The sequence below is a fragment of the Nansenia antarctica genome (genome assembly GCF_963989245.1).
Source record: "Nansenia antarctica genome assembly, chromosome: 9".
Lineage (NCBI taxonomy): Eukaryota > Metazoa > Chordata > Actinopteri > Argentiniformes > Microstomatidae > Nansenia > Nansenia antarctica.
In genome coordinates this window covers 30,326,199-30,347,934 of record NC_137679.1, presented here as the reverse complement: position 1 = coordinate 30,347,934, position 21,736 = coordinate 30,326,199, and the positions used below count along the sequence as shown (strand labels likewise).

Below are 21,736 nucleotides of genomic sequence, written 5' to 3'. Positions count from 1 at the left end.
GGTAACCATAATGCTGGCCTGGTCCCTTCAGCTCTTCTTGTATGGCAGAACATACAGTAGCAACAGGAGAGTAATTTGTTTGCCTGCACAAAGAGAAACTTCTCAATTTGCTCTTCAGAGAGCGAAGGCTCATTTTAACATTGTGAGTCGTTGCCAGGAAATCCAAAATGTCATCGTAGCTGTAGCCATCATGGAAGTACTTTAGAATCAGATCCTCTTCTGTGGGGCTGTCTGATGCTGAGCCTGATAAACAAAAAGAAAGAAAAATATAATAAAGACAACATTTTCTGCTAGGACAAGCTGCAGCACATCATCTGATCTGCCTTCTCTTCAGGACTTAACTTATACGCCTTGAGTACCAGGTGAAGTGCAGGAAAGATTATGGCAGACCCCTCTGACCCTGAACACCATTTGTTTGAACCCCTTCCCTGCTAGTAAGAGGTTGAGGTCTATCAAGACCAAAAGTTCAGGCCATAAGACCTGTTTCTACCCCATGGCAGTGGGACTCAAAAACACTCCCTATACCCAACTGTTTAATCATATGCATCGAGAAATTGTATACAATTATTATATAACTTACATTTCTAATAAATTAGTCTACAATCTAAGCATGACCTCAATCTTACATTCAGGAAAGTAGGCTTCCATACTGAAAACTATTGCATTAGTATTCCCAAAGGTGTGTTGTACCCCATATTCTGCAAACAAACTCAAATACAATCATCATGTCTACAAACTGTACATTTTTGCCACATGAGCCACAGAAGACTTGAACAGTCCCCAGATCTTGGCCACAGAAAGGACAAAACATGGCAGCCTGGAAGACAGGCATTGATATGGTTTATTATTTAATATTAACACAATTATAGTATTAACATTAATACTAACACAATTATAGTATGGAACCCCAGCCAGGCTGATAACCCTCCGTCGCGGGAGGGGAGAGTGCCTCAGTCGGCTGTGAATTCCCAATAAAGAATCCCTCCACTGCACAAGCTTCTACGAACCCTTCGTAGGGTGTAGGGCATAGAATGAGCCCTTCGGTTTGAAATACAGCACATGTTATCTGCAGACATAAATAAGAAATATAATATGTACCTTTTATGTCGCCTCTTCACTCCACAACCTCTTCAGAACTGCTTTTCGGAACTTCTTCAAAAACACGTCTCCGGTCCGTTCCACTTATCGTTCCCCCCCAGAACACTTCCGTTGTGAGAACACTTCCGTTGTGTTGTGAGAACACTTCCGTTGTGTTGTGAACTGAATTGCAGCGTTTTCTACACTTCCGTTGTGTTGTGAGAACACTTCCGTTGTGTTGTGAACTGAATTGCAGCGTTTCTCTATATGCAGCGCGTTTCTCTATATGCAGCGCGTTTCTCTATATGCAGCGCGTTTCGGTATTTGCAGCGCGTTTGCCCTTGTCGGTTTCTCTATATGCAGCGCGTTTCTCTATATGCAGCGCGTTTCTCTATATGCAGCGCGTTTCGGTATTTGCAGCGCGTTTGCCCTTGTCGGCCACCGTAGAAAAGCACCGGAGAGCTTATCATTGCCACTTCTCTCTAATACGAGGCCTCCTTTTCATGCACAAATGTTTCAATTTGCATATGAACACACACAAGTTTATTATAGATTCCACATCCCTGGTTTGGAAGGCCCACTTGTTGGTACATACTCATACCCCAGATTCCTCCAGTGACCCTCACCTGTGGCAGTCACATAAACGACATTGATCCAGCAAGGGATTGTCTGAGTATGATACTAATGAATAAAGCAGTTTTTACCACTCACCAAATGTCAAACATTTTCTAATAGCCCACATTTATTGGAGTCATTTCTCACCTTTTTGACATGCTTTTGGGTGATTTTGGACTTGCTTACAAACATTATGACATTGTTTTATAATAAGAAATACATGTATGGGTCCCAATGTATATTATTTGCTGTGTTGGTGTTTGGGCTGCCGCTGTGTTTAGGATTGTAAGACTTGGATGTTGTCTCCGATGGGGGTGATCCCCCCATATATTAGGGTATCTATGGCATTTATTGGCATTTTTTTTCCTGTTTATTTTCCGTTTATTTCTGATATGTGACATGCCTGCCCCCCCCCAAAAAAATAAATAAAAACTCTTATCTAGGACAACAACCTTCCCCACGGACAATAGTTGTTCTGATGTCCTGTTGTGTACATGTCTTTATGTGAAATTCAATAAAAAAATATGAAAAAATTAAATAAAAATACAATCCGTTATAGTCCACATATCACAACCTACACACCTTTTGCATCAACCAGTTTGGAGAGGATTATTCTGTGTATGCACACCATAAATATGGTACACAGTATCTGTGTGTAATCTCGTTTAATTCATTTTAAATGGGTGTAATGTTTCATTCTTGTTAATCTCTCCATTCTGTGACCTTTATCCCAGGAGGTCTGCAGCTAGTTACCCAATGAGCCCGGGGGCAGGAGTGTGTTCAACTGGAATGATTTCATCCCGTGATCTCCCATTCTGAGTAGAAAAGTCCTTAAAAGATGCTTTTCTTTCCCCAATCATCTCTCTTGCAGCTTGTAGTCTAGTTTAGTGGTAGATGTCGTCTTATAACAAACTTAAACACAAACTGTATGACAATTTAACTATAGAGCACCAGTCTCATGACATCTGGATATAATTCATAGGATTCAACATTTTTTTTACAATGTATGAAAACGCAGTTCTGCACAAGAAGAAGAGACGAGATTTTATACCTTATTTTCTAGGTTTAGTATTAGTATTGTATTGCACGGTTCACCTTGTTTCATTCACTGCAACAGCAGCAAAGGAGTCAGGTTCTATCAGAGTGCGTCGAGCTCTTGGTAAGTTTTCATTTCCTATTATCAAGTGTGAATAATCAATTATATAAACCTCTTAAAAGTGTGACAATGTTTGCATTGTTAATGGTGGTGACAAATCGGAACATATTACCATAACATTCCTCTTAAGCCTTGAGACAATGTTGCAATAATAATAATTCAGCAATAATACTGATATATGATCCAATATTTCACTGTAATGTTATTTATGAAACATGTGTGGCTGTTGTTCCAGACAATGAAACAGAGTGTATCTCGCCACAGTCGTCTGAGTTTCCAGAGGGCTTTTTCACTCTACAAGAGAGAAAGGACGGCGGGCTTGTCATACATTTTATGCTCATTTTCTACATGTTTTTGGCTGTTTCAATAGTGTGTGACGATTATTTTCTCCCATCTCTGGAAGTTATCAGTGAACGTAAGTGACTGTCTCAGTCTGTCTATGTTAGTCAGTAGTACATATTAGGGATGGGCGATTTGGCCTAAATGAATCACATTTTATGAGCCCTGCAAAGTTGATAAAGATTGCTTTTAACCTGATAAAACCTGAGAAACACATGGGGCAAAATGTACACTTTTTATCTTTTTATTATGCATATAATCTTGCAAATAATTTAACTTTTTGACCTTCACAATGAATAAAGTGCATGATAGAAGAGCAGAAATGCAGGATAAACAGTTTGCTACATAGGACCTTTTTCCTACATAGGACCTATAGTACAACCTTCAGTCAGACGGGAACAACAAAACAGTTAAACTATTAAAACAAAATAGTGAAAACATGCAGGACAGAAATACTAAGAGCTGAATTAAACAACACAATGAAAATGGCTAGTTCCACTTTCAACAGTCTCTAGTTTCAGTGTTGACCTGTGGCATGTGACAACGTTGCCACGAGTGCTAAACTATGGCATAAGTTATCTTATCTCTCCATCGTTATTTATTTTTAAAATGTGGACAACCAGTGGAGAATGATGCTTTTACTGATGTTTTACCTTCTTTCGCAGTCATAGGCCGCCGACATATTAGGTTGCAATGCAGACGATAGTGTCTTGGTTGAGGTCAGATATTTAGAATCCAAACCAGTTCCAAAGACAGATGAAGCCCTTTTTCCGAACTAATTCTTCTTCATCATCAGCAACCCCCACAAGCACCTTCCACGTTTTCACTCATTTTAAATGCTTCTCGTTTGCACGGTTAGTTCATACAATTTTGTTTTCTGATAACAAAGCTAGCAACACATGGGCATGGCAGACACACATGGCTGTTGTGGGGCGTGGTCCATGGTGCTAGGGAGCACAAGATAGAGGCGCGCATACTGTAGCTCGACAACAGAATTCATCGTATATTGCAAATTATAAAACAATTATACATTAAAAAATGTGTAATGTATAGTTTTGGTGATTAAAATAACTATAGAGGTCCCAATCTGCTGATTCTGGTAATATGCTGGGAGGGGGGGGGGGTGCTATATCATGATATATGCCAAAATCCATCATGACAGGTCCTATCAGGTGTGTGTGGTAATCAGAACTGTGTTGTCTCTACCTCAGGTCTGGGGTTGTCTCAGGATGTAGCTGGCGCTACCTTTATGGCTGCTGGAAGTTCAGCACCTGAGCTAGTCACAGCATTTCTGGGTAAGTATCAGGCAAAACAACTCTCAATCACTGATATGATATTCATGTAAAGTTATCCTGTAGGTTACTGATACAATAGTACTGTACTGCACCTACCTACAATAATCACCAGCGTCATCTTCATCTGTTTCTTTTTGACTGTTAATGGAGAGTACTGTATGCTGTGTGCCCAAGGGGTGTTTGTGACGAAGGGAGACATCGGGGTGAGCACCATCGTAGGATCAGCTGTCTATAACCTCTTGGGGATCTGTGCTTTCTGCGGACTTCTGACCTCTGTGGTATACACACACGCTCACGCACGCACGCGCACACACACACACACACACACACACACACACACACACACACACACACACACACACACACACAGTATTCTGGGGAGGATTAGCTAACAAGGTACAGCTCAGCTCAATCATATAATAACCACCCATAATACAGTTTATGTAGGTCAAAGCAGGTGCACATTATGTCTCAGTGTGTGAACTGTAAAGATGTGTTGTGTTTGTTTCCTGTTTAAGGTGGGACGTCTCACCTGTTGGCCTTTGTTCAGGGACTGCCTGGCATACGCCATCAGTGTCTCTGCTGTTATTGCCATCATCTCTGATAACAAAGTGTACTGGTGAGTGGTGTGTGTGTGTGTGTGTGTGTGTGTGTGTGTGTGTGTTTGTGTGCGCGCGCCTACTTCCTCAATCTCTTGCTACGCAGTAACACTATATGACTCATTTAAACACAGTAACACTATACGACTCATTTACACAGAAACCTTCAGTACAGTACTGAGGCCTCCCCTCTGGTAGCTGTTTATGGAATCTTACTCAATCAATTAAACTTTATTTGTTCACCACATTCCGTCCATGAATGCAATACAATGCACAATAAAATAAGCTCATAGCTTCATAGCACAAATACAAATACATTTCCCCAGGAAGTCTCGCCATAACTTGACCTTTTGGCTTGAAATGAAACTCGCACAGGTGACAGGTATGACTAATATTGTCTCATGCCTCAGGTATGACTAATGTTGTCTCATGCCTCAGGTATGACTAATGTTGTTTTGTGCCTCAGGTATGATGCTGCGTGTCTTTTACTGGTGTATGGTCTGTACATCATGGTCCTGTGCTTTGACCTGCGCATCAGCACATACTTCCTGAGGAAGTTCAGCCCCTGCTGCGCCTGTTTCGGCAAGGACTCAGAGGAGAGTGGCGAGACACAGCCGTTGACGGGCTGGAACGTTGACACCAGCCTACGGGTGGCCAGGCGCTCCAGGGCAGACAGTGGAATCTTCCAGGACGACTCGGGCTACTCACACCTCTCCCTCAGCCTGCACGGACTCAATGAGATTCCTGAAGGTAGCGCTCTATCAAACACCTGACATTTATGACCTGGTGCAATGTGTCATACTTACGAGAGATACCGTAATGAGGAGCATAATGTTACGGGATCACTATCACTGTTTTATTTTTGCACATAAAGAAAGAGCACATATTGTACTAGATGGCATGATGTAATGTGATTAGACGTGAGAGTCAGTGTGTTAGTGGTGGGGACAGGTCACATTCCCTTTGTGTCTGTCTGTGTGGTGCAGAGTGAAACAGGACCGTGACTTACGCCCTGTGTGTGTGTGTGTGTGTGTGTGTGTGTGTGTGTGTGTGTGTGTGTGTGTGTGTCTGTGTCTGTGTCTGTGTGTGTGTCTGTGTCTGTGTCTGTGTCTGTGTCTGTGTCTGTGTCTGTGTCTGTGTCTGTGTGTGTGTGTGTGTGTGTGTGTGTGTCTGTGTCTGTGTCTGTGTCTGTGTCTGTGTGTGTGTGTGTGTATGTGTGTGTGTGTGTGTGTGTGTGTGTGTGTGTGTGTGTGTGTGTGTGCGCGCGCGTGTGTGTGTGCATGTTCAGGTCACAAGAGTGTGTTTGCAGTGCCAGAACACGACCTGAAGCGGATCCTTTGGGTTCTGTCCCTGCCCGCCATCATTGTGCTATACCTGACCGTTCCAGACTGCAGGAGAAGGTTCTGGAAGAAATGGTACATGGTGACATTCTTCATGTCTGCAGTCTGGATCTCTGCCTTCACATACATACTGGTGTGGATGGTAACCATCGTCGGTAAATCAGTTCTCAATTGTATTAAGCATCTTTGAACACCTACTGTATGTAACACACATTGCAAAAACCTGTGTTAAACCCTAACATCTCTGTCACTCTTCTCCAGTAGTCTTTGTAACTTCCTACATCTATACAGTACATGCTTGATACATGCAATGGCTATCCAGAGCAATTCAAATTAATGCATTAGAATATTCCTGACAAGAAGAATTGAAGAATTCTGTCATTTACGTATATGTACAGTTTATGTGAACTCCCCTTTAGTGGATATCAGTCTGTTATGGAAGTCCAGTCTTGGATTAGGAGAGGTTTTTTTAAAGAAAATGTGAGAAAATGTGTGATATGCAGAGTCGAATCACATGTCCGTCTGCTGGCTAATTCCAGAGATTCCATGGTTGAGTCCCGGGGAGCTTAGTGTAGCTCCAGTGGGCTGTAGCGCCCGCACGGTCGGGCCTTGGCCTGGCCGCCAACAGCAGGATTAAAGGCCGGTCTCAGACCCACGTCACAGGGAGAATCATGTGAGCTACGAGTCCCTAGGCACTGTTCCAGAATCAGTTCACATTCCTCCCATCTAAATGGATACCATCAGGGGAGGAAAAGACAAAACTGACCAGAGATCAGGCTGTAGGTGGGGGGACTTCGTCATGTGATGGTGGTAGAGGTAGTGGAGTATAATGGGATTATTATCCTGCAGCCGTCCTGGGGCTCACGTGGGACAGCAGGGCAAAGTGGGGCCTTCTTACAGGGGAAGCATGGGACAGAGAGTAAATCCTATTGAACCCCCCCCAGGCCTCTAGGAGAGAGGGGTTGATGGGGCTGTGTGTGTGTGTGTGTGTGTGTGTGTGTGTGTGTGTGTGTGTGTGTGTGTGTGTGCGTGCTTGCGTGCGTGTATGTGTTTCCCTCCCGCCCACTGCTGTAGTAACATCTGAGCACTGCCATTATAAGCAGTCAGTTAAAGCAGGGGTTGTCAACACTGGGTTGAGACCTGCTAGTGTATTGCGGATTTGGACTTGGGTGTGGCACGGGGCATTGTTCTGTCCATCTTGAGGGTCACAAGTAAGTCCAGGCTTGCTGGCGATTCCTCACAAACAAAACATATGGGGGAGCCACTGATTGTTGAAGTAGACTACTTGACACTTGCTGATATCAACATCAATGAGCAAGGTCATTAGATCAGCTCTTAGTCGTGTCCTTGTGTCCTTCTGTGTGTGTTGTGTTCTTATCTGACCCTGTGTGTTCTACAGTATCTGTCCCTGTGTCGCGTGTGTGTGTGTTCTATCTGATCTGATTCTTGTGTGTTGTATCTGACCCCTGTGTGTTGTGCATGTGCCTGTGTAGGAGAGACCCTGAACATCCCTGACACGGTCATGGGTCTGACTCTGCTGGCTGCTGGGACCAGTATACCTGACACCATAGCCAGTGTGATGGTGGCCAGAGAAGGTAATTGTACTGTTTCTCAGTTTCTCCAGAAAAACATTAAATAATAAATAAATAAATAATTTTAGTAGAAGGCGATAATAGGGAGAAGGTTTTTCCTTCTATCAGTGGCCCCGGGCCCGAGCTAGAGTACTCTTCCTGCAACGAATGGTGGACTGCTGATTCACATGCTTAGTATTCAAATGTATTGATTGTAAGTCGCTTTGGAATAAGGCGTCTGCTAAATGCCAAAAATGTAAATGTAAATGTAACACCAACTAACTAACTACAGTATTCAGATTCAGATTCAGACAACTTTATTGATCCCACTGGGGGCAATTCATTTGTAGCTTACTCCTCATTAGGACAGAAACAACATACCACAGTACAATGTCATGTCAAGCACAGTTCAGTAAACAGACAACTAGGTCATTAACGGGCACCTTTTATTATAAAAAATAATAAAAGAAAAATAATAAAAGAAATCAGAAAAATAAAATAAAAACTACTCTAAGAACAGTGTATGGTAAGTCTACTTGAAGTGATCACCATCTGAGTTAAGTAGTCTGATAGCTGAAGGGATAAAAGATTTGGAGTGACAATTGGTCTTACTCCGAGGAACATTAAAACGACGGCCGGAAGGCAACAGCAAAAAGTGGTGAGCCAGAGCATGGAGGGGTTGGCTGATAATGCTCTTTGCCTTCTTAACCACCTGGTCCTCCCAAAGGGAACACAGGTCTCTGTGTTTGACTCCCGTTATTTTGGAGCACACTTTAAACCAGCTCCTTTCCCTTCTTGTTTTTTTAGTTTTTTTTCTTTCCTAGCACCAGGGGAGCCACCCCTCCCAAATTTCGTTGTTTGGTACCTGTACTATAGCAATGACAATAAAGACCATTCATTCATTCATTCATTCATTCATTCATTCAACTAGGTTCTGTAGGCTGTTCTTGTCCTTTATGGATAGACCATTGAACCAACAGATAAAGGAGAAGGTAAGAAGATGGCCTCACTTCCACTAAAAGAGTTCAGCTTCCTCAACAAATACATTCTCTACTGCCATTTTAACAGTGGACTGAGTATTCATGTTGAACCTCAACTTACAGTCAAACATCGTTCCCAGGTACTTATAGGACTCAACAATCTCAACATCTTCATCGTGAATGACATTGATTTGGTGATCGGAGTTGAGTCTAGGCCACTTTCACTTGTCATGATAGGCCTGTCAGCAGTGGAGGCTGGTGAAGGTAGAAATCGGAGGATAGGCTCAGGAATGGTTCCTCATTCCATTCCATGCATAACAATTAGCCCGTCCTCTGATTTCTACCTCCACCAGGCTCCACTGCTTCACTGGTATCTAGGGGTTAGGAGGATTGGATATCGAAGCGGTATTGGGCAAACAAAACCACTGTTCAAAATATGAATTTTGCCTCACTAAATCTATTCTTGTGTCGTTTCTTGTGTCTCTCAGGGAAAGCGGATATGGCCATGTCCAACATTGTGGGCTCTAACGTGTTTGACATGCTGTGTCTGGGCCTGCCCTGGTTCATCAAGACAGTGTTTGTGGACACTCAAAACCCTGTGGAAGTCAACAGCACCGGGCTTTTCTGGATCTCCAGCACACTCCTCCTCTCCATCGTCTTCTTGTTCGTAGCCGTTCAGTTGAACGGCTGGAAGCTGGACTGGAAGCTTGGGGTCGTTTCTCTGTTCTGCTACATCCTCTTCGCCACTCTGGCTATCCTGTATGAACTGGGCATCATCGGGAACAACCCCATCAGACTGTGCGGTGACTGAGCAGCAGAAATGGGGTCCAGAAGACCAGAACCACCTCCCCCCTCTGATCCAGACAACCAACCTCTTCAGAACAAGACTGTTGTGTTAATGTCTTTTTGACACTGGATGTATTGTATGCAGACAAACCCAACCTCTTCAGACCCAACCACAAGTGTATTGAGACCCTGATGAGACTAAACAAAGACCCAACAAGACCAAACATCTGACCAAGTCACCAAAATAAGGCATCCTTCTCCCTAAGCCAGATACAGATACACTGCATTACGGATTCAGAACCAGATTTAGAAAAACGTTACTGTCTCACACTGCAACTGTATAAAAAACATTGTACATAACAATTACTAAACAGAAAAAAATGAACATATTGTAAAATAAGCTATGTGCCTTGGGGCTAGTATGTTGTTGGTATTCAGTGCCATATTTTCATTAGGGTTGAGATTACCATGGTCTTACAGAAGACCATTAGCCAGGATATAGACCAGGGGGGTATTCCATCAACGTCGCTAAACGAAAATCAAGGCTTATTTTGATACGTTTCATGAGACCCAGAAAAAAATCTGGGTTTATTTTAATAAATCTTGCAAGACTTAACAAAAATCTTTAAATTCCTTTAGCGTCGTTGATGGAATACCCTGCTGGACATTGACATCCTGACCGTGTTCATGTGGTCCTGAGACAACAAGGCTGCTGTTGGTCTTCTACCCCTCTCTGAAGTATGCACTCTTTCACACCCACATGGACTGGACTGGTAACATAACTGATTATGTGAAATTATGAGAAATATTTTAGGAAATTCCTATTCTCTCCAGCCCGTCAGTCCAGTGCTTTAAAATCCACGAGACGGGTGAACAAGTGCACGCGTTGAGAAGAGTAGGGAACAAACATTCCATATCTGCTGAGTGTGAATGCCCTGCTGCTGCCCCAACTCAGGAAATAAAGGTGCCATTTTAAAGGACATTTCATGTGACCTTATCTTGTAGTTTCTCAAGCAGGGCAGAGGGAGGGGGAGGTGGTATTGTCCAGGCTGTACTGATAAGTGTTTACGAGCTGCCCTTTCACAAGAGGAAGACAGAGGACAGTGCCATAAATAGAAGCAGCCCAAAAGTTTCCACTGGCCTTTATGGTTTAACAGGGGGGTACATGATACATGACTCAGACCCTGGAACAGTGTGCTCATCCTGCTATTGGACAGCACTTGTTCTTGCCCAGTACTACTCACATTACAATCAATGCCACTTGCGAAGAACTTGATTAGATGAATTAGTTGTTGGCAGGCTGGAGGTTAAGCTTTATTTATTTAAAATAAAGTTATGCAGTAGGGTTGGGAATAACTTTGAGAACTTTCAGTCTGCAAACTGTGTGTAAATGCAAGCCTAGTTATTACCGATCCATTCAGCTCACTGGTCACCACGTAAACACCATTGCATTGGTGCCTAGTTAAGCATTGGCTTGCCATTTTGACAAGCCCAAGGAGGGCACAATAAACAGCAGTATGACAATAACATTCCAACTCATCTAGGGCCGGTTTCACAGACATGGCTTAAGACTAATCCTAGATTAAAAAGCATCTTCAATGGAGATTTTACATCAAGTGACTTAGTCCAGGACTAGGCTTAAGCCTTGTCTGTGAAATAAGCCCCTAGTGTTTACTTGGTATCAACCTTTGTATTCAACACACACCATAAACAGGCTGAAAGCCTTTGATCCTTCAGTAAAGAAATACAACCAAGTTTAAAAATTAAAAAGTTTATTCCTTGAAAATAAACCGATGACCCACAAATTAAAAAGGGTTTACAAAACAAGATCAAAAGAAAAAAACAAGTCTCACGGTATATATAAACAAACCTTGTACACATCCAAAACAGTGGAAACAGTGGAGAGACGTGGAAAAATGTGTTTTTAAAACAAAACAAAAAAGGCGTTGGCGAGAGGGTTGAGGGTGGGCGTGAGATAACGTGGCTACGGTGAGAGGCGAGGGACTAAGCATTGCGGTCTATACGGACGTCCACCTCCCTGCCGTTGATCTTGGTTCCGTTCATCATTCTGCAGGCCTGCTCGGCGCTCTCCGGGGTGTCGAACCTCACCGTACCGCAGCCTTTGGACTTGCCACCCTCCATCTTGATCTCTGCAAACATCACCTGGCCTGCAGGACAGAGGGAGAGAGAGATCATTAGTATAGTAACACTAAATACACTCATTCTTAACTCAACTGATTATGTCAGTTATATGTTGCATAGTATGATCATAGTATGATCATAGTATGATCACACAGGATTCATAATGACTGAGACATACCACAGTGACCGAACTTCTCCTTGAGCTTCTGCCAGGTCAGATCGTACGACAGCTGAAACAACACAGGAGTTAGTATAGAAACAAACTACGAAGAACATTGATCAATACTTTTTTGGACTGGTCTCAGTATTGATTTTGTAAGACTGTTGTTGTAGACCGGCTTGCGGTAATCTCTCCAGAGTTAATGCAATATTCATAAGAACACTGTCTGGCTCCGTGAGATCAGGCTCGCAGTATCATAAATACAGAATGGATATCATATGTGACTCATTAGCTACACATGGGGTACATCTTAACAACAACAACCCCCCCCCCCCCCCCCCCCCCAGTTGGTATTCGGTTAGCTCCTTACATTCCGCACAAAGATCTGGCATCCTCCTTTGGAGCCCCGGTCGCTCATCCCCCCGCCCATGTGTCCGGTTCCGCCCCCGCCGTAGCCCCCAAACCCACGGCTCATGTCCATACCGCCGCTCATACGGTCAAAGCTGGAGCCCATACGGTCCATGGCCAGACTGCTCATTCCTCCACCTAAACACACACACACACAATTTAGCATCTCAAAGAGCAACCCCCACTGCCCTGCCGAGTTCAGATACTGGAGGAACAATACTGTTAGGTAATGAGTAACAGGGCAGGGAGATGAGTGCCAACTGACAGTTGCCCCGTTCCAACCCCCCGCTTAATGTATATTGTAAAGGATTGGGCATGTGTGGAGAGAGAGAGAGAGAGAGAGAGAGAGAGAGAGAGAGAGAGAGAGAGAGAGAGAGAGAGAGAGATCTAATACCTAATCCAGAGCCCAAAGGCCTCATGCTAGAACTGCTCATGCCTCATCCTGAGGGAGAGAACACTTGCAAATCACTGACACACATCAGCCAAATACAACCCACACAGAGCCTGTGGCATAACACAACACACACCACATAAACACTTAACAGTTTGCCAACAGTTCGACATCTCCATACAGGTGTTTAGCTCTGAGCCAAATCACCCTGTAGCCAGAACATGCCTGCTCTGCTGGGACTGGTGGCCATGCTGCTGGTGGATGAATGATATGGATGTGCACTGAGGTGACTGAGGAAGTGAGAAGAGTGTTCCTGTGGTAATGAAGTACTTACCCATTCCTCCAAACGAGTCCCCGAACCCTCGGCTCATGGACATGTCGCTGCGGCCAAAGTCCCGGTCCATCCCCCCGCCCATCCCTGAGCGGTACATGTCTAGAGAGGGAGCACAGGTTTCACAGAGTTCAGCTCAACATCCTTCTGAGAGTGGATGGACACACAGGATGCATGTCAATAGTCTTAAATGTCTCCTTTCCTTCATCTACACTGATTTGAACACTGAAGAGGAAGAAGCAATGAGGTGGACCTGTATTTAGTCTTCTTTTCCTTAGTGATTTCAGATCAGTGCAGATTTAGCGGTGAGTTAAACACAGATGGGGGGGTGTGGTCTCTTACCTCCCATCCTGCCCATGGGGGTCATGTCTCTGCCTCCGAAACCGCCCATGTTGCCCATGCCATCCATGCTTCCGAACCCCCCACCGCTGCTCCCACCACCTCCTCCCATCCCTAAAACAAGAAAAACTAGGAATCAGGACTCAGGAATTAAATCGTCAGGAAAAAAGAAAGAAAAACACAGGTAAACAGTTTACCAGTCCTTTATCACCCTGATCTCTGAGTAAGTGTTTGAGTTTGGTGCGGTAACGTGTGATAAATCTGCCATTGTGGAATAAACGAGATAGGGTTTCACACGTGCTCTCCAGCTATCTGAAAGCAAGTGTGCAGACAAAGACAGACAAAGACCGTACCTCCTCCTCCAAGTCTGCTCATTCCACCATACCCTAGCCCACCATCCATACCTATGACAGACAAAACCACACTTCACTTTCAATAAACTGGAGCACAAAATTATTTTACTACCAATCAGACTAAAGAGTTGCAACGTCCTCTAAATCGAAGTGGATTTATTTGATCTACTTTTATCACCTCACTAAAGTCAAATCCTTTCACAAGCAACCAAGGCTGCAGGGTCAACCAAACATGAGTCATGTCAGTAACCGGAAGGGTGGATGTGTGTCAATAAGAGAACTGTCAGTCAGTCTCAGTGTGTGTGTATGTGGCCGGGGGACTTCATGATTTTGACCAGCTCTTCATGACAGATCGACTATTTTATCTCTGTGACCTGGATGAGCCAGGTCAGTATGACCGAGGACTACGGGTCTGGATGGTTTAAAGAGTAACAGACTGTATGTTTGCCGAGGGATTACGCTAACCCAGCGTGAGAACAGCTTCTTTCCCAAATCAAATCCCAATCCTTGTTTTCACTCCGTCGGCCCAGGTCATGTACAACATGACATTTGTCAGAGTGCGCAGCAAGCCAGACTATTAGATTAATGCAACAGAGTGCTTCTTTAATCCAGGTGACTGTAACCATGGGAATGTTTCTGTCCCTGGTTGACATATCAAGTGGAGTGGACTGTACTGAGAGAAGAACCCCCAGGCAGGCTCAGGTCTGTGTGTAGGGGCTGACTGACCTCCATGGCCCATGGAGCCCATGCCTCCTCCTCCTCCTCCACTCAGACGGTTAGCGTTGATGGGCTGACCTCCCGGCCCCAGGCCCATCCCGATGCCTCCCAGACCTCCTGCAGACACACGAGAGAGAAGGGTCGGAGCAGTTAACATTTGCACACCTAAACATAGTTTGCCATATTTGTTCACAGGAGTGTAGGGACAGTGACACCTAAGCAGATACTGAATGAATGAATGGACAGGTGTTGGTAAGAGATTCTCACGGAGAAAGAGTCTGTACTCACTTGGCAATTGAGGTGATTTCTCAACTGGACAGAAATCATCTGGTGGTACAGACTTGTCATCCTGTAGCAAACCATAAACATTCATCACGTATAATAATAATTCTTCACAACGTTATGCGTTTCAAAACCCACCCACAGGAAGAATATTCAGAAGAATTTACAATAAAATAACCTCACTCACCATTTTCACATGCATTTGTCTGTCGAACAACATCTGCCCATTGAACATGGCTAGGGGGTTCAAAGTCAAGGAACACTTCTGAGGCATGCATATGCGACTATTGGAGATATTACAGAAATGGCTTAATATCTTATCAATTAAGGTTTCTTCTTCATTTCATACACATTGGTTGGACTAAGAGTAGGCACAACTGTTTTGTTTCATTAGTATCTGTGAAGGATACAGATGGCCTGTACAGCTTCAAAAGCCTGTTCAAAAGTCACAGTTCCCATCCCTCTGCTCTTGCCATCCTTGTCCTCCTTCACGTCGGCCCGCTTCACCATCCCCGCCATGCCAAACACCTCTTTCAGCTTCTTCCAGCCCACTTTCCAGTCCAGCTGAGAGACAAAATGACATGAGAAAAAGGCAGATCTTTCTAGACTATCGTGTGCACAATCTCAAACTCAGGAGTAAGTGACACAGACAAGAAAGGGAGAGGGACTCATAAGGAGAGGCAGAAAGACACGGAGAGAGAGAAAGACGGGTGCACTGAGAGTGTGTTTCTCACGTTGGCCACAAACACAGTTGTCCCAAGCCGCCCGGCATGAAGGTTGTTGATGACCTCCATGGGGATGTTGGGGTTGTTGGTGATGGAGGGGGGCAGGTTCATCCCACCTGGACCTCCGTCCTGCCCTCTGCCGCCCCCTGGGTACATTCCCCCGGTACGCTGCAGCACGCGCCTGGCATGCTCGCCGTCAGGGTCCTACAGCACAGGCACACAGGATTAAAGGGATAGTTCACTCTGAATCTAACTTCTGTGAATCAAACATACGTTACTGTTCATATTCTATGACTACACCAAGACAATTTTTACGTCATTATCTCTTTTTTGTGTGAGATTTACAGTTTAGAATATAATCAAGCATGACTTGTCCGATCAGCATTGGTTAAACACTGTGTTAGATCTAGCCAAACTAGAAAGGTCCGTGGCCAGCATGCATGGCGCTCAAGCAAAGAATATTAGTTTATGGACTTCCTTTATAGAATGTATGCAGAGGTGATATGCATAACTTATGGTTTGTAATGGGGTGGGTATTGATATTTGAATATTATAGTATTTAATGTTTTATGTTTATCCTATTATGTTTATTTATTTTATTTGGTGGCATTTATGTTGAGCTGGTTTAAATCCTTCTTGAGTGTTTTTGGGCGGAGTAAGACCTTGGTGTGGGAGGGTGGGTAGGGGGAATGTATGCAGGTATGAAATGATGTGTATTTTGGTAATTGTTTTGTCATTGTCCTTTGTGTGTTTGTACATAAAATCAAAATAAAAATTTGATCACAAAAAAAGAATATAATGAAGCGGATGTGCCAGTCTGAGCTGTGTTCAGCAGTCCTTACCTCCTTGATGTTGAGTGGCCTTCCATTCAAATCATGCTTGTTCATGAGCTCAATGGCCTTTTTCACAAACTCCTCATCTTTGAACTCCACCACACTGGAGGACGGACACGGAAGAGAGAGGGCAGTCGTTAGTTGAAGAAACCATACAGGCCTAAATAAGAAGCAACTGGTGATTTTAGTGAGAAGACAAAGTACAGCTTCTTACCCACAACCCTAAACAGGCAGCAGCAGACGGACCCCGAAAGAACACAAATCCACATCCATGGAAGGAATAAACAAAGAATATCAGTAGAATCGGACAACACTGAAAACATGAGCATTATTCCACATCTGTCACCATGCTGATTGTGGATTCTGTACTGCATAAAGGTGTTTGAAGATGGCAGACTTTCATTTGTGAATGTGTTTTATCTGTGGTCAGCCGATGAGTGCAGCAGGTCAATGAGATTAGTTTTGCTCTATTATAGGAGACCATTCCAGGGCAGAGAGACATTACCATCATCAATGGGAGGTCCGGTGTGTTAGGTTTGTTTGGGTGTTATCAGATTTAACACAAACAATAAATTTCAGGGGGAGATACCGGTTGTATGAAATACTTTTAAAGATGGTCACACCACTTGAGTTGCTTTGGGTTTTCATGACATTACACAAATGCATTGTGGTGTTTGTTTTACAAACAGCTGTAAAAAAAGCAGGTCATTTTTATGGGAGTTTGAGGGGAGGGGGGGAGAAACATTTACAATATTTTAGAGAAGAATTTGTTTTGTTCCTTTAAAGAGTGAATTGTGCCGTTATTATAACGTAACTAAAAGTCAAGATCAATCAGTGACACAAAAACACAATCCATGTTTCCCTTTAAAAAAAATTGTCAAACTGCCAAACTTTGACACCAATTGAAAACTACAACAATGTAAACAAAGGTGTAGGCTACTTTCACATGAATTCAAGTTAGTTTTCCAGAATCAACAAGGCATCCCACTTTCGTAAAGATATCAATCTACAAGCCAACTATAACAGGCTCTAACCACAACCCCTCTCCAGTTCAGGAACACATCATCACATGAACAGACCCAGAGGATCATTACCTTAAAGAGCACTTGATAATAAAGACACTGCAGAGGGAATTTAAAACCTCGTGCAGCAGGTAGTCCACATCACTTACCCTTGACTTTCCTTCTGCATCCTTAAAGAGCTCCACGTATGTAACCTCACCAACTACATGAGACATACAAAGGAAAAATACCAAGAGAACAAAGGCATTTAAATCACCAGTCATCACTTCGCCGTTGGCCTTGGTTTACGCCGCTACAGATGGAGAAGTCCCATTAATGATCAACAGTCAGCCCAGACCAACATCCCACCAGACAACACCATGCCTTTCTGGGCAGTGACTGAGACACCCATAGGCCAAGGCCAGAGAGAAACACAGCTACATTCAACCTGGGAAATTCAAAAGACTTCAACAGTTGATCAACAAGATTCCAGTCATGGCAATTAACTGGTTTCCTCTCACCTTGCAAGATACTCAATATTTCAATAGGCAGTGCACAGCAAGACAATATTTTCATTCATACAATTATGTTTCACCTTACAACAGACTCAACTGAATCAGATTCAACAGTAGTCAAAACTACTACTAGTCTGAGGTTACATTTTGGAGCTGTCAATATCATAAAAACCAATAGCAAAATAACAATCTCATATACACAACACATTTCAGTCCAAGCTAAATTGGTGTCCACCCATGAGAAAAATGGAAATAAAACCAATAGGCCTATTATCTCACTGTTCTACTAGCTCACTAACATCTGCAGTATGTGCCTTCCAAACGAGATTGAGAAGATCTAGCCTAGAGCTAAGTGGCTGAATCCTCTGGTGACAGAAGGGAGAGAGGACAAGTGCTTCTGATCAACTGGAGAGAAAGGGAGAATTGTCTGAACCTCTGGAGAAATTACCTTTCTCACGCATTAGATCTTTAATAGCCTGCCACTTCATATCATAGGGGATATTGCTAATGAACACCCGGTTCTTGTGACCGGCTTTCTTGTCTCCTCCTGTGCCACCCTGTTTGTCTTTGTAGGGATGGAAGCGGTTTCCTCTTCGGTTCCCAGAGGCCTTGTCTTTAAGATCACACTTCTCGTTGGGGGATTCAGTGGCTGGGGCCTCGGCCTCTGCCTCTGCCTCTGGCTCGGCCTCATCAGTTTCTCTGAAAGAGAGAAGACAATTGAGAGTCAATCAATGGAAGCTGTGATTAATCCTTAACGTGGGATCCTACGATTTGGAATTAGTTATAAAGTTATAAAGGACACGTTGCAAGCCATCAACTTTACTTGCAGGATGGCAAAGTGAAGCTGGCTATTGTTGAACACTTCACCTATTACACTGAGCTATTATCTACTTTACTGTCCATATGGCCAAATTAACAGCCATCGAAGCAGCTTGATTGGGGCAAAATGGCATTGCTGTGATGCATCAAAACATCGCAATTTAAACGAAGATTATAACTAGCACAAACTAGTTCCAAAATAAGAAGGGACACTGTTATGATGACAATTTGATTGTAGGTGTACTGAAAATAATGTGCCACTTGAATGAATGGGGCCGTAAAGCCACAGACAAAACTAAACATGGCTGCTAGCTACGCTGCTGCTAATGTAGCCTTCCACGATAGCCATGTTACATACCGTCACAATGTCTACTAGTAGGGGTTTTTACTCGCTTTTTATACCGTTTTGTTCAGACACAAACAATTAGATAGACACAAGCATTAGACTTAGAAGTAGATCTAAGTAAGGAGATAAAAGAATAATGCTTAGCTAAATTAGCTAGCTAGTCCTGGTCTCCGTGGTTAGCCGGTTGCTGCAGCATCAGAATCAAACATGTTAGTTACGTTTTCACGCCATTCGTGCTCTCCTCCAACGGCTCACACGGCCCTTCGCATTCAGCTGTGATCGGGGCAGCAGTTTCAGTCGTGTCCTCTGGCTTTTCTTCGGTTTCTTGAGTCATTTCATCACTATCAGCCATAATGGTGCCTGGGTCAGTAGTAGCTAGGTAGCTTGTAGCGAGGGGTTCTGCCGCGTTCACACTGCGCAGTTTAAAACCTGTAGGGATCAAAACCTCAAACAACGCGAGACTTGGACGAGAAAGAAATCCCATGTAACCACTGATCACGTGTTTTTTGAGATACTGCAGTAGGTTCAACCATATTTTGTGTAATGTATATTTAGCAAGTTTTGATTGATGTGATGACTTCACATGATTCACATGATTCATGTAATAACATTACAGGCACCAGTTAAATAACACATACATATATGACCTTTATTCTAAACCAAAGCAGAAATGAATCAGAATCAGGATCATTTCTCCTTTGGTTTAGGATAACGGTATGTGTTCTCTATCTAATGTCATGAACTTTCTCAGAATGATCAGTTTCAGTGGTTGAAAATCTATAAATCTGGTTGCACTGGCAGCAGAAACTAATTAAGAAATTGGTTGATTGGGAATGCACTGCTGTCTTGGAAAAGAAGAGTACAGAATAACATTTTAGATCCACTCTGCAACCAAAAGGATATAGTGTCCTTTAGGCACGTGTGACATTTTATTAATAAAATACAAATAAACTCATATAACTGTAATATCACTGTCATTTGAAAAATGGGAAACAAATAAATGTCCAGTATATTCTCTTGGTATGTGTGGTATTATGTTAGTTAGAACATAATGATAATAAATATATGGTGTGACGCTTATGCTGTGTAGAGCGCCCAGCTTTTTAAACACCTCATCGTTTGACACCATGGAGAGGAGTTAGAAAAGGCCACGGGCCATGACAATATTCCAGCCAGATTTCTAAAAGACTCAGCTGCCTCCATTACCCCAATCATCACCCACATAATAAACCTCTCCATCAAACAGGGACACGTCCCCCTTGACTTTAAAATAGCAAGGGTAACCCCACTGTATAAAAAAGGAAGCAAATTAGACCCAGGCAACTACCGACCTGTTTCTATTCTTAATTCCATCTCGAAACTTATGGAAAAAATAGTTTATGAACAGGTTGATAGGTACCTTACCGAAAAAAATCTGATGTATGAATTTCAATCAGGATTCAGAACATCCCATTCCACTGACACATGCCTTCTCTATTTGAACGACCACATCAACCATGAGGTGGACTCGGGCAAGTACTGCGGCATGGTCATGCTGGACCTCCAGAAGGCCTTCGACACAGTAGATCACCACATATTGTTAGATAAACTGAAAGCAATTGGGTTCGATAGAACATCGGTGAGCTGGATGCAATCCTACTTAGAGGGGAGGGAACAGGTGGTTAGTGTGAACGGAACACTGTCCCCCCCCCTCCCAGTGACCTGCGGCGTTCCACAAGGAAGCATATTGGGACCTTTACTGTTCCTAATATATGTGAATGACATGTCATCAGCATGTGATTGCAATTTGTTCCTGTTCGCGGATGACTCGGCTCTGCTGGTCTCTGACAGGGACATATTGCAGGTGGAAAAAGCGCTAAGCACTGAACTGAGTAGAATCTGCATCTGGCTAGCTGACAATAAACTATCAATACACCTAGGTAAAACTGAAACCATCCTATACGGATCCCCATCTAAACTCAGAAAGGCTGTAAATTTCAAAATAAAAGTGGGTAACATTAATATCACAAGAAAAGAGGATATTACATACTTAGAGGCAAATCTTTCCGGAGATAAAATGGCAGCAAAAGTAATCAAAAAAGTGAACCATAGAACTAGATTCTTGTACAGGATATCCTCACTTGTCAGTAAAAACACACTGAGGACCCTATCAGGAGCTCTCATTCAATGTCACTTCGACTATGCCGTAACATCATGGTACTATAGAACCACAAAGGCCCAAAAAACAAGACTCCAGACAGCCCAAAATAAACTGGTTAGGCTTCTGCTAGGCCTCAACCCTAGGACACATCTAACCGCTGCTCATTTTTTGAGCCTTGATTGGCTACGAGTAGTTGACAGAGTGCAGCAGCTTGCACTGGGCCTGGTCTTCAAGATACGCTACACCACAAAGACACCCAAGTACCTGTCAACATACTTCCAAAAAGTGAACAACGTCCACACATACAATACCAGAGGAAGCTCCACGAACCACGTTCAACCGCGTTGCACCACAAACAAGGGGTTAAACTCGTTTGCAAACTATGCAGTAAAAATGTGGAACGCCCTTCCTATAATCTTAAAGGAGTGCAAAACACTGCCCACCTTCAAAACCACTCTCAAAAAACATTTACAGGA

At 43.4% G+C, this 21,736-nt stretch overlaps 2 protein-coding genes across 2 annotated transcripts; one reads left to right on the top strand and one right to left on the bottom strand.

Moving 5' to 3' along the window:
* Window positions 1-2,694: 2,694 nt before the first annotated feature.
* slc24a5 (solute carrier family 24 member 5) lies at window positions 2,695-9,783 on the top strand (the record flags this gene model as incomplete). The annotated part of the gene is made up of 9 exons (XM_080538803.1): window positions 2,695-2,851; window positions 3,084-3,263; window positions 4,399-4,482; window positions 4,657-4,760; window positions 5,001-5,101; window positions 5,548-5,831; window positions 6,370-6,576; window positions 7,915-8,016; window positions 9,461-9,783. The coding sequence occupies 9 exons, from the start codon at window positions 2,695-2,697 to the stop codon at window positions 9,781-9,783; spliced, it is 1,542 nt and encodes a 513-aa protein (XP_080394929.1).
* Window positions 9,784-11,555: 1,772 nt separating this feature from the next.
* myef2 (myelin expression factor 2) lies at window positions 11,556-19,501 on the bottom strand. The gene is made up of 16 exons (XM_080539254.1): window positions 19,339-19,501; window positions 18,404-18,654; window positions 17,611-17,663; window positions 16,654-16,661; window positions 16,449-16,542; window positions 15,616-15,810; window positions 15,292-15,445; window positions 15,069-15,118; window positions 14,888-14,948; window positions 14,609-14,716; window positions 13,883-13,933; window positions 13,533-13,643; window positions 13,194-13,292; window positions 12,431-12,606; window positions 12,079-12,130; window positions 11,556-11,926 (listed from the first exon to the last, which is right to left on the bottom strand). Exons 1-16 carry the CDS (start codon window positions 19,470-19,472, stop codon window positions 11,763-11,765), a joined length of 1,761 nt encoding a protein of 586 aa, XP_080395380.1. The 5' UTR covers window positions 19,473-19,501; the 3' UTR covers window positions 11,556-11,762.
* Between the last annotated feature and the right edge of the window lie 2,235 nt (window positions 19,502-21,736).

What these genes read in the sequence shown, in the direction of transcription:
- myef2 (XM_080539254.1), bottom strand. Translation starts at nt 19,472, where the DNA reads ATGGCTGATAGTGATGAAATGACTCAAGAAACCGAAGAAAAGCCAGAG. An exon ending in CAACTGTGTTTGTGGCCAAC is followed by an intron (nt 15,446 to 15,615) that starts GTGAGAAACACA and finishes TTTGTCTCTCAG; the next exon opens with CTGGACTGGAAAGTGGGCTG. An exon ending in GAAATCACCTCAATTGCCAA is followed by an intron (nt 14,717 to 14,887) that starts GTGAGTACAGAC and finishes GTGTGTCTGCAG; the next exon opens with GAGGTCTGGGAGGCATCGGG.